The sequence below is a fragment of the Ictidomys tridecemlineatus genome, chromosome 6 (genome assembly GCF_052094955.1).
Source record: "Ictidomys tridecemlineatus isolate mIctTri1 chromosome 6, mIctTri1.hap1, whole genome shotgun sequence".
Lineage (NCBI taxonomy): Eukaryota > Metazoa > Chordata > Mammalia > Rodentia > Sciuridae > Ictidomys > Ictidomys tridecemlineatus.
Window position 1 is genome coordinate 8,124,979 of NC_135482.1, and position 11,496 is coordinate 8,136,474.

The window sequence follows — 11,496 nt, forward strand, 5'->3', positions numbered from 1 at the left end:
AATCTCGTCTTGTGTGACCCTCAGGACACCTGTGCCCCGCCTGGTGTCTGAGACCCCCAGCCACCTCCCCTCCTCTCCTCCTGCCCCCAGGCCCCAGTCACACCAGGTTCAGACCCTTGGACAGCAGGGACAGCGGGATGCCGCACTCTGTCCCCAGAGCACACAGAGGGACAAGTGTGGGCTGAGGATGTTCTGGGCTGGACGGAAACAGCCCCTGCTGGAGGTGCTCAGTGGAGTCTCTTGCCCCATCCCTGAGTGTCCTCCTCCTCTGAGACCCCATGACTCTTCCTTGGCCACATCCTTCAGGACACACCAGCCAGGAGCTCTGGGCCTAAGGACAACCCCAGCACTGCCCAGCACTGCCCCCTTGCACTCCCAGCCTCGTCTTGTGGGGTGAAGGGACAGAGGGGGCTCAGGGTGAGTTGACTCTCCCCAGCTACCAAGAAGGACACGGCAGGGGGCAGTGAAATCCCAGCGCCCACCCTGCTTCCCTGTTAGGGCCCCTCTGAGACACCTTCAGCCTCTCTCCTCTACAGCTGGGGAAGCCCCCAGGCCTAGTGGAAGGCTAGCAGACCCGGGGAGCTCCAGCCCAGCTCCTGGCCAGGGTGGAGGAGCAGCAGAGACCAGGGCTTCTGTGCCTTGTGCATCTGTGATGGCTGAGCCTTCAGGGGGACCAGCCTGCCCTTCCTCATCCTACTTCTGGGCCCTCATGCAGCACAGGTCATCCCAGAGCCCAGTCTGGTCTGCTGAGGGGTGCCAGGGATTATCAAGAGGGGAAGCAAGAGGTGTATTAGTTAGGCTATGTTAACCTACACTGCTGTAACAAACAGACCCTGAGAGCTCTGAATTTTAATACAATAGTTTATTGCTTATAGGCTGAGCAGCTCCCTGTTCCCAAGATCATGGCTGCAAAAAAAAAAAAAAAGAGCTGCAGATTGCAAGGGTTGCTTTCAAGGCCAGGGCAGGCTTGGGACTCCACCCTCCCCTCCTCCAACACTCCATCATCACATTTCCTGTGCCCTCCTAAGGGCCAAGGCTGCTGGGTGAGGGCAGGGGAGATGGTGTAAATGTCCTGCTATGGCGGGCAAGAGAATCTGATGCTCAGGCCCTGTCTTGAACCCTTGTTCTTGCTGGGTTGCGCTCTTATCAGAGTAGCATTAAAAGCTCCAAAGCACTTTTCAGCCATCGCCCCACCACCCGCACACCACGTCCTTCTCTTGGCTCCACGTATAATGCGGCGATCACTGAGGCTTAGGGACTGAAAGGTTGGCACAGAACAGCCATGTGCCCAGTCTCTCCCCTCTCTCTCTCTCTCTCTCTCTGGTCCTAATTGCTAATTTATAATTTATACTCTCAGCTATTTCTAAAGGAGTTTTCTTTAAAAGTAAAATAAAAGATCAGAAATCATTTACAGAACAGACGTGAGCTAGAAGTTCCAGAAAGTTGAAATGAACACTTATAGCAGTTGAATAATAGAGTAGTATAATACAATCATGTAATTAATTAATTACACTGAATTATTAATGGTGACTGAATTCTCCAATCCAATCGGAGCTTCCTTGCAGCAGAGGAGAGAGGGGAAATAACTACTTCCTGCCGGTATTCATCCCTTCCTGCTGGCTCTGCGGCTCTCTCTCCCTTCCTAGATTCTTCTCTTTACCCTTCCTTGTGTGGGGGATCCTCTGGGGAAAGAGGATCCCCCCTGCGTTTTTTAGATATGCGCATCCCCCTCCTAAGAGAAGAATGGCCTAAAGTTAAAAGGCTTCAGGATGTGAGCAGGTGGGGGGTCGCTCCCACACCAGCTCTGGGCTCCTCCTCCACCTCTGGAGCCCAGTCCGGGACCCCAGGGCAGGAGGCAGCCTTGACTCCACTCCCCGTCCTCAGAGGCAGACACTCGTGAACTGAATCCTCAGGACAACCCTGCGAGAGAGGCCTCGGGACCCCCAAGTCACAGAAGGGGAAACTGAGGCCAGGAAGGGGGTTTGTGCAGGGTAACCCCGCCCCCGCCCCTGAAGACCCAGCCTTAGAGCAGGAGGCCCCCAAGCTGTGGGCGGGAGAAGGGACGTCTAGGCCAGGCCTGCTTTGTCAGAAGATGGGGGCCTCGCCCTCCCCACCCCCACCTGGTGACTGGGACAACAGGACCTCTCTCCTAGGTGTGTGTGTTGACAATTGGCAATTTATTTTTTTAAATATTATTTTATTTCTTTATTTTATTTTATTTATTTTTTTTTAGAGAGTGAAAGAGGAGAGAGAGAGAGAGAGAGAGAGAGAGAGAGAATTTTTTTTTTTAATATTTATTTTCTAGTTCTCGGGGGACACAACATCTTTGTTGGTATGTGGTGCTGAGGATCGAACCCGGGCCACACGATGCCAGGCGAGCGCGCTACCGCTTGAGCCACATCCCCAGCCCCTATTTCTTTATTTTTTTATGTGGTGCTGAGGACGGAACCCAGGGCCTCACTCCTGCTAGACAAGCGCCCTACGCTGAGCCACCACCCAGCCCTGACAATTGGCAATTTAATGGAGATAGAATTAGACTTAAAGGCTAAAATAGCCAGAACCTAGCCCCTGGGGAGCCGGGATCCCCCTGAACTCTCTGAGGCCCCAGAACCAGCCCAGCCCCCACCTCCTCCCTTCCGAGGCCCTAAAGCGTCACCTCTATACAAGGCTCCTACCCCACCTAGGTGATAGCCTGTCCCCACTGCACAGATGGGGACACTGAGGCCCAGAGCAGAGAGGGACTTACTCGGGACTTCAGGGTGAGGTCGCATCTCCAGAGCTGGGCTCCAGCACCCTACTAAGGCCGCCCTCAGACTCCTCCCTGTTGGCAAGCCACAGGGGGCCAGGGGCTGGGGGGGCAGGGGGCCTTCCCACTCACCCTTTCTCTCCTGGCAGGACTGGGGACCGCCCCCTTCAGCCCAGGGGCACCTGCGGCCTGAGAGGGGAGGACATGCTCCCAGGGCACATTTGGTACAGAGCTGTCTTTGGCCACCAGGCGGCTGGGGCCATCGAAAAGACCCACATTTGAGCCCCGCCCCATCCCGGCGCCTGACCCCAGGTCTCCACGGAGAATTTCCAGCAGATTCTTCCTGCCTCTTAAAAATCATGGAAGAGAAGCCAAGGTGCCTCTCCCCAGTCCCCCACGGGGCTGCTGGCCCGCGGCTGCTGTCTCTGGACAGCACCCCATCACTCCTAGGCCTTACTGGGTCCTGGTCCGCCATGTGAGACCCCCCAGCCACCCCGGCCTGGCCCAGAGAGGTGGTGCAGCCCGAGGCCACACAGCTCTGGGGATGGCGAAGGCTGTTTGAACCGTCCTCAGGTTCCAGGCCCCTGAGCCTCACTCTGTGGCCTCCAGCCCACCTGGTGCAGACCCCAGGACACGGAGACCCTGCGCCACCTATTTGTGCAGGTCTGGCTCACAGTTGCGGGCACAGGTCCCACGGGCGCCCCACTACAGCCCGGCTCTGTGTCCAGTGGAACGTCAGGGGCTTTGCACGGGCTCCTCAAGTGCAAGGGGACTGTGAAGTGGGAACTATTATACTTAACTCACAAATAAGGAAACTGAGGCACACAGAGGTTATGTGACTCGTCCAAGGTCACGTGACTAGGTGGAGCCAGGGTCTGAACTTGTGCAGCCTGGCTCCAGAGCCCTCCCTGCAGACCTAGGGAGCAGGGCTCTGTCTGAGCCCTGCCACCCTCAGCCAGGAGGACGGCTGGAGGATCCCTCTCAAGGGCTACTTCCCACAGGAGACAACAGGCCCAGAGAGGGAAGGTGGTTGTTTGCAGACACACAGCCCCAGCACTACCCACCTCCCCAGGCTCAACATGCCACTTTGGTCCCCTCCCCTACCACAAGGGATCGTGGCTCTGGGGAACTGAGGAGGGGCGATGGCCTGGTGACAGGCGGCCAGGAGAAAAGAAGCTTGGAACCAGCAGCTCCTTGAGAAAGAGTCTTGGCTCAGGGAGGCAGCCCAGGGAGGCTGAGAGGCCTGGAGGGGAGGCAGAGGCCAGAGAGGCCCAAAGCCCATCAGCACAGAGATGGGCTTCCTCCTGAGCTCTCCCATAACTGCTTTCCAAAGCTGCTGATGGCCAGAGCTGGGGGAAGGAGGGAGGGACAGGCCTGGGGCAGGAGACACCATCACCGTCAGCCTGAAAAGGATATTGGGAGTTCCATTTGGTTTTCCATCTGAAGGTGGCCAGGAGCTTGGGAATGGGCAGGAGAGAGAGAGGACATAGAGACACAGAGACAGAGAGCAGGCAGGGGCAGAGACCCCGAGAGCCAGAGGTAGGACCAGGAGCTGAGAGAAAGACGGAGTCAGGACTCCGAGTGTCCCCGCACCCGCCTCCAAAAGACCCTGTGCCCCCTACGCATGCACGCACCCACACCTCACACCAGCTCACGGGAGCCTCCAGAGCCCTTCTGCCCTGAGCCTGGGCCGAGGCAGAGCTGGGTCCAACAGGGACCCAGGGACTGGAGGGTGGCCACCACTCCGCTCACCCCATGGTGCCTCTATGCGGTCTCTGACCAGCTGAGCAGTACCCAGGGACACCCAGGGAAGGAGCCAGGGCCTGTCAGGGACCCGTATAGAAACTAAGGCTCAGAGCAGTAAAGCAGCTCTCTCAGGGCCACACAGCTGGGATCAGAACCTGCCTGTGAGCCCTCTTGACCCACTGTCCCACAGGGAGACCAGCAGGAGGCAGCTACCCACCCTCTGCCCCACATTTTACAGCCCCAAAACAGCCTGGCAGGAAGCGGGCATCACAAGTAGGCTGCGGACTCGGGCCCCACGGGGGGCTGTCCCCTGCCCACACTCACCCTAGAAAAGGGAGCCTGACCACACAGTGCCGGCCCGGGCAGAGGGGAGTCCCGACCCCACACCGCGCACCAGACTCCACGAAAGCTGTCCTGCGGCGCCACCTAGTGGTGCGCCGGTGGGAATGGCGTCCAGCACCGCCGCCTCCGTCAGTTCCTTTCCCCGCCACGCGGCGGCAGCGCCTCTGCCTACCACTGGCTGAGCGCCTGGCTGACCGGTGGACACGCGGGATCCACCCAGCCCCAGGGACATTGGAACACGGAGAATCCCCCACCTGGGTACCACGTGCTGACTGGCCCACATCTCAAGGAGATAACTTGTTCCTTCATCCTGCGGAGCTCTGCTCCTGGGCATATCCCACGTCCCCACCTCCTGGACATCACTTCCTCCTGGACATCTCCACCGGCTGCTCACTGTCATTCCAAACCCATTTCTCCATCCTGTCTTTTATGAGGCACTAACTATATGCGGAGCACTGCTCCAGGGACTAGGGATAAAATACTAAAACCATTCTCACCCTCCTGGAGCTGAGGGTCGCGGATGGGGAAACAGTAACAGCAAGTACACACAAGGAAACAGTCTGGTTACTTAGAAGCAGGAAAGAGACACCTGTCAGACCACACGGCTGGGTTCCAGGGCCCCCAGGGTCCTTAGGACAAAATTAAAGAGCTCCGCCCCTGAGACCACTGGGCCCTCAGGTCATCTCTTCCTCTCCCATGGGCCACTCCTGTGTCTCCCATCCTCCATCACCATACACGGTCAGCTCCTCCTCATCCTCCAAGGGCTTTCCTGTCTCTGTGGTTTGACAGGCCCCACCCAGAACCTCAGCTGGACCTGGGACTGGAGGGTGGCCACCACTCCGCTCACCCCATGGTGCCTCTATGCGGTCTCTGACCAGCTGAGCAGTACCCAGGGACACCCAAGGAAGGAGCCTGGACCACTCGCTGGTGCAGGAGTGTCCAAATCAATCTGACTCGATGCCCAATCACGGTACCACTGGTGTGACCTCGCTGGGTCCTTTGGCTTCGATTTCCTATTCTATAAAGTGGGGAAAGCAGTTCCTACCTCAGGGTTGGGGACGTGCAGAGCAGGCCCCTGACCCTGGATGCACGTGCTGTTATTGATGTGGCCTCCCTGGGGGCTAGCTGAAGGTCTACCGGGGAGACTGGCTGCGGAGGCTCAGTGCCCCACACTATGTGCCAGGTATACAGAAGGCCCTCAGAACATGTTTGCTCGGTGAATTCAGTCGTTCCTTTTGGTTTGCCACTCACTTACGGAGTGGTGCTGCGCGTCGCCTGTGCCAGCGCGGGGCAGGGGCTGCCGGGGGAGCCCTGAACCAGCAGGCTCTTACCCACAGGAAGGCGTTCTCAAAGTGTGGGGTCTAAGAAGCCCTTTACCCTCTTAAAAAGTTAATATCTACTGACATTTAACACAATAGAAACTAAAACTGAGAAAATATCTTAAATGTTTATTAATTCACTTTACAGAACAAAAAACTTACTGGTAACAAATATTTTAAGAAAAAGTATATTTTTTCAAAACAAAAATACATTATTCCGCATGTTTGCTAAGGTCTTTACTGTCTGGCTTAACAGAGGACACAAAGTCCCTTGCTGTAAGTTGCTTAGGTAGAAGCACCTGAAACCAAATGCGGCCTCACGAAGTCCTTTCCTAAAACTAGAGAATGCAACGCTCGGCCCCGCGCCACGCCTCGCCAGCCCAGGAGAATAACTGACCAACCAAGCTCGACTACTGCAGGCGACTTCCGGGAGAAGGCGTGGTTTGGCTAGCAAGGAGCCTGTTGGATTAGGATTGGACAACAAATGTGTCCTTCCTCGCCTTGACCCGCTCCCAGTTCCCGCCCTCCTGCCGTGACCAAGTACACCTTTAACGCATGCGTCGTGTGGAAGGTGGGCACTTCCGCCGCCCACTCCGGAACCGTCTGTTCTAGCGCGGGTTTCCGCGGAGACAAATAAAGCCATCAGCGCGGAAGTAGCGTGGGCCGGGTCAGGCGCAGTCATGTCGGCCGCGTTGCTGCGAAGGGGTCTCGAGCTGCTGACGGAATCCGAGGGTGAGGAGGGATCTCCTGGGGGCGTCCGGCACGGGCTGGAGGACGGTGGGAGCCGCAGGCAGAAGCCCCAGGGTAAGGAATGACCCGGGCCGACTCAGCCACGGCGTGATGGCAGCAGCAAAGTCTCTCTTCCCTACAGCCTCCCGGGCCGCGCCAAGCCAGGCCAAGCCGAGCGGAGCTCGGCTGAAGCGGGCTCGGAAGGCGAAGGCGAGCCAGGCCCAGAAACTTCGAAACTCAGCCAAGGGAAAGGTGCCCAAATCGGCGCTGGGTGAGTTGCGGGAGGGTCTGGACGTGCTGCCCCAGGTTTGGGGACGGCGCCCTGGAGGAGGTGGCACTTGAGGCAGGACTTGAAACGTTCCCTGGATATGGCGCAGCGGGGCCCTGGACGTGCGGGTGGAGGAAACACGTAGTAAGGGCCCTCCTGGACCCCGGCCCTGGCGGAGATGTAAAAGACGAGGGTGCTCTGAGAGGGGTTTGGAATAAAGGCCAAGTCAGCCTCCTTTAGGCTGAGAGCAGGTGGCGGCGTGAGAGTGAGAGTGGCCAAGTGAAAGGAGAAGACTAGTCTAGGAAGAATAGCTTGTTTAGAGGTCCTGAGTGAGAAAGGAGCTTGTGGCCTTTGAAACATGTAGTGAACAAGGGTTAAGGTGGAGCACTTAACAGTTTAATACCTCCAGGTGCTGTTCTAAGCCCTATGCACATTGTAACTCGTTTGATCCCCATACCAACCCGGTGATGTTGGCACAGCTATCACCCCCATTTTACAGATGCAAAAAGAAATACCTGACTAGATGGAACATATGGACACTAGGCAGTGTGTCTCCAGAGTCCTGCTGTTTTGTTTTTTTTTTTAAAGATAGACTTTATTCAGAGAGAGAATTTTTCAATATTTACTTTTTAGTTCTCAGCGGACACAACATCTTTATTTTATTTTTATGTTGTGCTGAGGATCGAACCCAGCACCTTGCGCATGCCAGGCGAGCAGCGTTACCGCTTGAGCCACATCCCCAGCCCCCAGAGTCCTGCTCTTTAGCTTCATTCAAGTGGGAGGTGCTGTGCTTAATGCAGTGCTGAGGAGGGAGCATCGATGGGCTGGAGTGGTGATTTGACTGTGAAGAGGGATCCCAGTTTATAGAAGAACTCTTAAGAATGGTGCTGCTGTTAAAAGAATAGAAAGCCTTGGGGAGGAGCAGGTGTGGGCAGGATGGGAAACACTCTTGGGTGTCTTTGAATCCACAGGGCTTGGTGCATAAGAAGTGTTCATGTATTTGCTAGAGTTAGAAGTGACAAGGAGGAAACAGCAGGAGCAAAGATGTGGAAGCAGGGAAGTGGGACAGACTGGAGCACCAGTGAAATGTGCTGTACCACAGGAGCTTAGTCCCCAAGAGGCCATTCCTGCCCATTCAGCCCTTTTCTTCACCACTCTGTCACTGGGGTTCCTTTTTGCTGTCTCCCTTGCTAGACTGGGAGCTCCTCACACCAGACTTCCCTTGGGCTTCTGTGTGGCCCTGATGTCCAGCCCAAGGGTGGGCACATAATTGATGGGTATAAGGAACAGCAAGCCTTGGAAGCCACCCCACAAAATACCTCTGTGGCTGCTCGTTGGTCTAGGATGCCTCACCTCTTGTCTGGATTATTGCCAGAGCCTCCTTGCTGGTCTCTGCCTTCCCACTACTCTCCTAGTAGTCTCATTCTAATCAGCACCAAGGGGACCTCAAGTGATCCTCAAGCCTTGTTTCCACTTTACCTCGCCCTTCCATGTCTCCTGATGTTCTCCATAAGAGCCCTGAGTTTTCAGTGTTTGATGACACCCTGTATGACCTGCTTCCTCCCCTCGCCACCACTTTGTTCTTCAAACACGTCACATTTCTGCTTCAGTCTTTGAACTGGTTGCTCCCTCTACCCAGACATGTGCCCTTCCCCTAAACATTCACAACTCTTGTCTTTTGGGTCTTTGTTCTTGTGTCATTCAGTGAAATTTGCTTCTTAGACCTTCCTATATTGAAATTGCAGCCCTCTACCTCTGGCATTCCTCTTTTCTATCTCCTATACTATTGTTTACCTGGTTTCCCATCTTTTCCCACTTACTACAGTTTAAGTTGTATGAGGGCAAGCGTTTTTGCTGTTTCTTGCTGTGTGCCCAACACCCAAATCAGAGCCTGACTCAGTTGTGCTGGGGACATATTTGTTGAAAGAGTCAGGACCAACTGGAAACCCCAGCGGCCTACAGGTGAGGGTTTAGCAGGACCTACCTGTGTGGAAAACAGATTTGGTCAGGAAGTGCCCAGACTGTTGCAGTTATCCAGGATGGGCCTTTGGCAGGGCCAGGGACCCAGGAGACTTCCAGAGAGTAATTCTAAAACGAGGGTCCTTGCTTGCCACCCACAGCTGAGTACCAGAAGCGAGAGTGTCAAAACCACCTCAGAACAAACCTGAAGTTTATGACCAGCAAGAGAAGCACGGTAGAGGAGTCTGTGACCCAACAGGTTTGTCCTGGAGAGTGATGGCTGAGGCCTTTCCTCAGAATGCATGGTATCTCTACCCTGAATACAGGGTGGAAGTTGGGCTAACCCATGAAGGTCAGCAGAGTGGTTGGGGAGAGGATGGTCCAGCCCTACCTTAAGCCATACTCCCCTGTGACCTTGTGGGCCTTGGTCTGCTTTTCTGAAAATAGAAGCAGTTTGCCCTCACTTTGTATACACTCCCTAGATTCTGCGCCAAAACCGGGGCCGCAAGGCCTGTGACCGGCCTGTGGCCAAGACTAAGAAGAAGAAGGTAGCCGAGGGTACTGTGTTCACTGAGGAAGACTTCCAGAAGTTCCAACAAGAATACTTTGGCAGCTAGGCTTCCTGGAGGGACCCATGGGAGAGGCACTTGGGCCCACTTCCTAGGACTTCCCTGCCTCTGCTGGCCTTGGGACTCAGCCAAGCCAGGCACAGCCAGCAGATGGTGATGCACGATCAGCCTGGTTCAAGGAAGCCCCATAGCCGGAAGCACTGGAAGATAGGAATGGAGCTGATGAGCTAGAAGCCTTGGAGCAGATTTATACTCAAACTGGAGCTGACCTTTGCAGGCTTGGTTGTTGAAGAGTCATGAGGGCCATTTGCACCTGCCAGAAAAGAACACTTTTTGCTTTGCCCAGGCTGTTTGCCGGTAATGGGCCCTTAGGGATTGCACTCCAGGAACATGAAGGTGGCTGCTCGATGGGCTTCTGGGCCCTAATAAACATGGACCTGAGCTATGTGCTTCTGATCTTTTATGGGGTGTCTTCCATCTCCTCTGGAACTCCCCCTCTGCATGGATCTAGGAGCTCCATGTCAGAATTCTTCCAGTCCAGGCCTAGGGCAGATGGCCATCCAGGGAGCTGTTTGCCCAGCTCCTCCCTAGAGGTGTGCTGCTGTTATTTTTGAGGCAAAAATAACATTTGCAGCTGCTGGGAACTTTGTTCCAGGCAAGAAGGCAAGTGTGGGGAGGACAGAAGTGCAGCTGCCTCAGCTACCCCCAGGAGGCTGGGCTCTGCTATGGGCACCAGTAGGTGGTTTCTGCCAATTCCCCCACAGCACCCAGGTTTCCTGCTCTGGTATGAAGCCCACTGGATCCTTCCTGTGTCACATAGGGTAAGGCAGTTTCCCGGCATTGGGAGTAGTCCGGAAGAAGCAGTGTCTCACTCTGATCTGCCTGAGCAGGTTGTACTTGAGCCATACCGCCACAGGAGGGCAGACTGGGCCCTTTCCAGCAGGCAGTGACAGGACAGGTAAGGGATAGGTAGTGTGGAATGAATGGTGCAACTTAGCAGAGGCACACAGTGGCCCCATGGAGGACTAGGGGTCTCGAACAACCCCCCTCCCCTAACCTGAGAACTCCCAAGGTTTCTGTGGGTCCTTTGAGGTTGGGTAGGTCAGAGGTGGGAATGACAATCTGCCAACACGTTGGCAGGCCCCCTGAAGAAAGCAGAGGGCTGGAGCTGTAGCTCAGAGGCAGAGAACTTGCTGGGCAGGTGTAAAACTGGGTTCCATCCTTAACACCACATTTAAAAAATAAAAAGCAGGGCATGGGGTTGTGGCTCAGAGGTACAGTGCTTGCCTTACAGTGTAAGACCCCTGAGTTAAACATTGTATCCCTCTTCAACTTTTTTTAAATAAAAAATTTTAAAAAGCAGGTTTTTAATAGTTTGCCATACACACACCCTGGCCTCTTCCTAGCCTTTAGTTGCTCACTTTAGTGGGTACACAGGAGGGGAAACTGCCTAAAAGCAATTTGGAGTCAGGTCGTATTTCCAGGTGGCCTCTACCTGCTTTAGAAAGCTCAACCTACTGCCTGCCTATCCAGGTCAGGGCAGGCCGGAGAGGGTGCCACCAATCCTAACTGTAGCAACCAGGACCTTGAGAGCCTCCCAAGCAGGGACTGTTCCAAAGGAGTGATGATGGATCTTCCAACTTTTCCCTCCTGATGGTTTTTGCTGGGGGTGGGAGGGCCACATTCTAGCATCTTAACTGTCTTAAGCAGCTTAGCAAGGAGCTGGCTCAGCACTCAGCTCATATCATAGTGTAAGGATGACCAGGCTCCAGGGCCCCTTCCTAACGAGGTCACACCCATCACCGCACACTCAGATGC

The 11,496-nt window shown here is 55.1% G+C and overlaps 1 protein-coding gene across 1 annotated transcript; it reads left to right on the forward strand.

Annotated features, from left to right (window-relative positions):
• Nucleotides 1-6,708: 6,708 nt before the first annotated feature.
• Nucleotides 6,709-10,119, forward strand: Rps19bp1 (ribosomal protein S19 binding protein 1). Its single transcript, XM_005322233.5, has 4 exons — nucleotides 6,709-6,885; nucleotides 7,025-7,153; nucleotides 9,271-9,368; nucleotides 9,592-10,119. The coding sequence occupies exons 1-4, from the start codon at nucleotides 6,834-6,836 to the stop codon at nucleotides 9,724-9,726; spliced, it is 414 nt and encodes a 137-aa protein (XP_005322290.2). The 5' UTR covers nucleotides 6,709-6,833; the 3' UTR covers nucleotides 9,727-10,119.
• Nucleotides 10,120-11,496: the final 1,377 nt, after the last annotated feature.

Excerpts from the sequence above, each read along its gene's own strand:
- Rps19bp1 (XM_005322233.5), top strand. The coding sequence starts at position 6,834 with ATGTCGGCCGCGTTGCTGCGAAGGGGTCTCGAGCTGCTGACGGAATCC. Across the intron at positions 6,886-7,024 it reads GCTGCTGACGGAATCCGAGG|CCTCCCGGGCCGCGCCAAGC; the intron begins GTGAGGAGGGAT and ends TCTTCCCTACAG. Across the intron at positions 9,369-9,591 it reads AGGAGTCTGTGACCCAACAG|ATTCTGCGCCAAAACCGGGG; the intron begins GTTTGTCCTGGA and ends TACACTCCCTAG.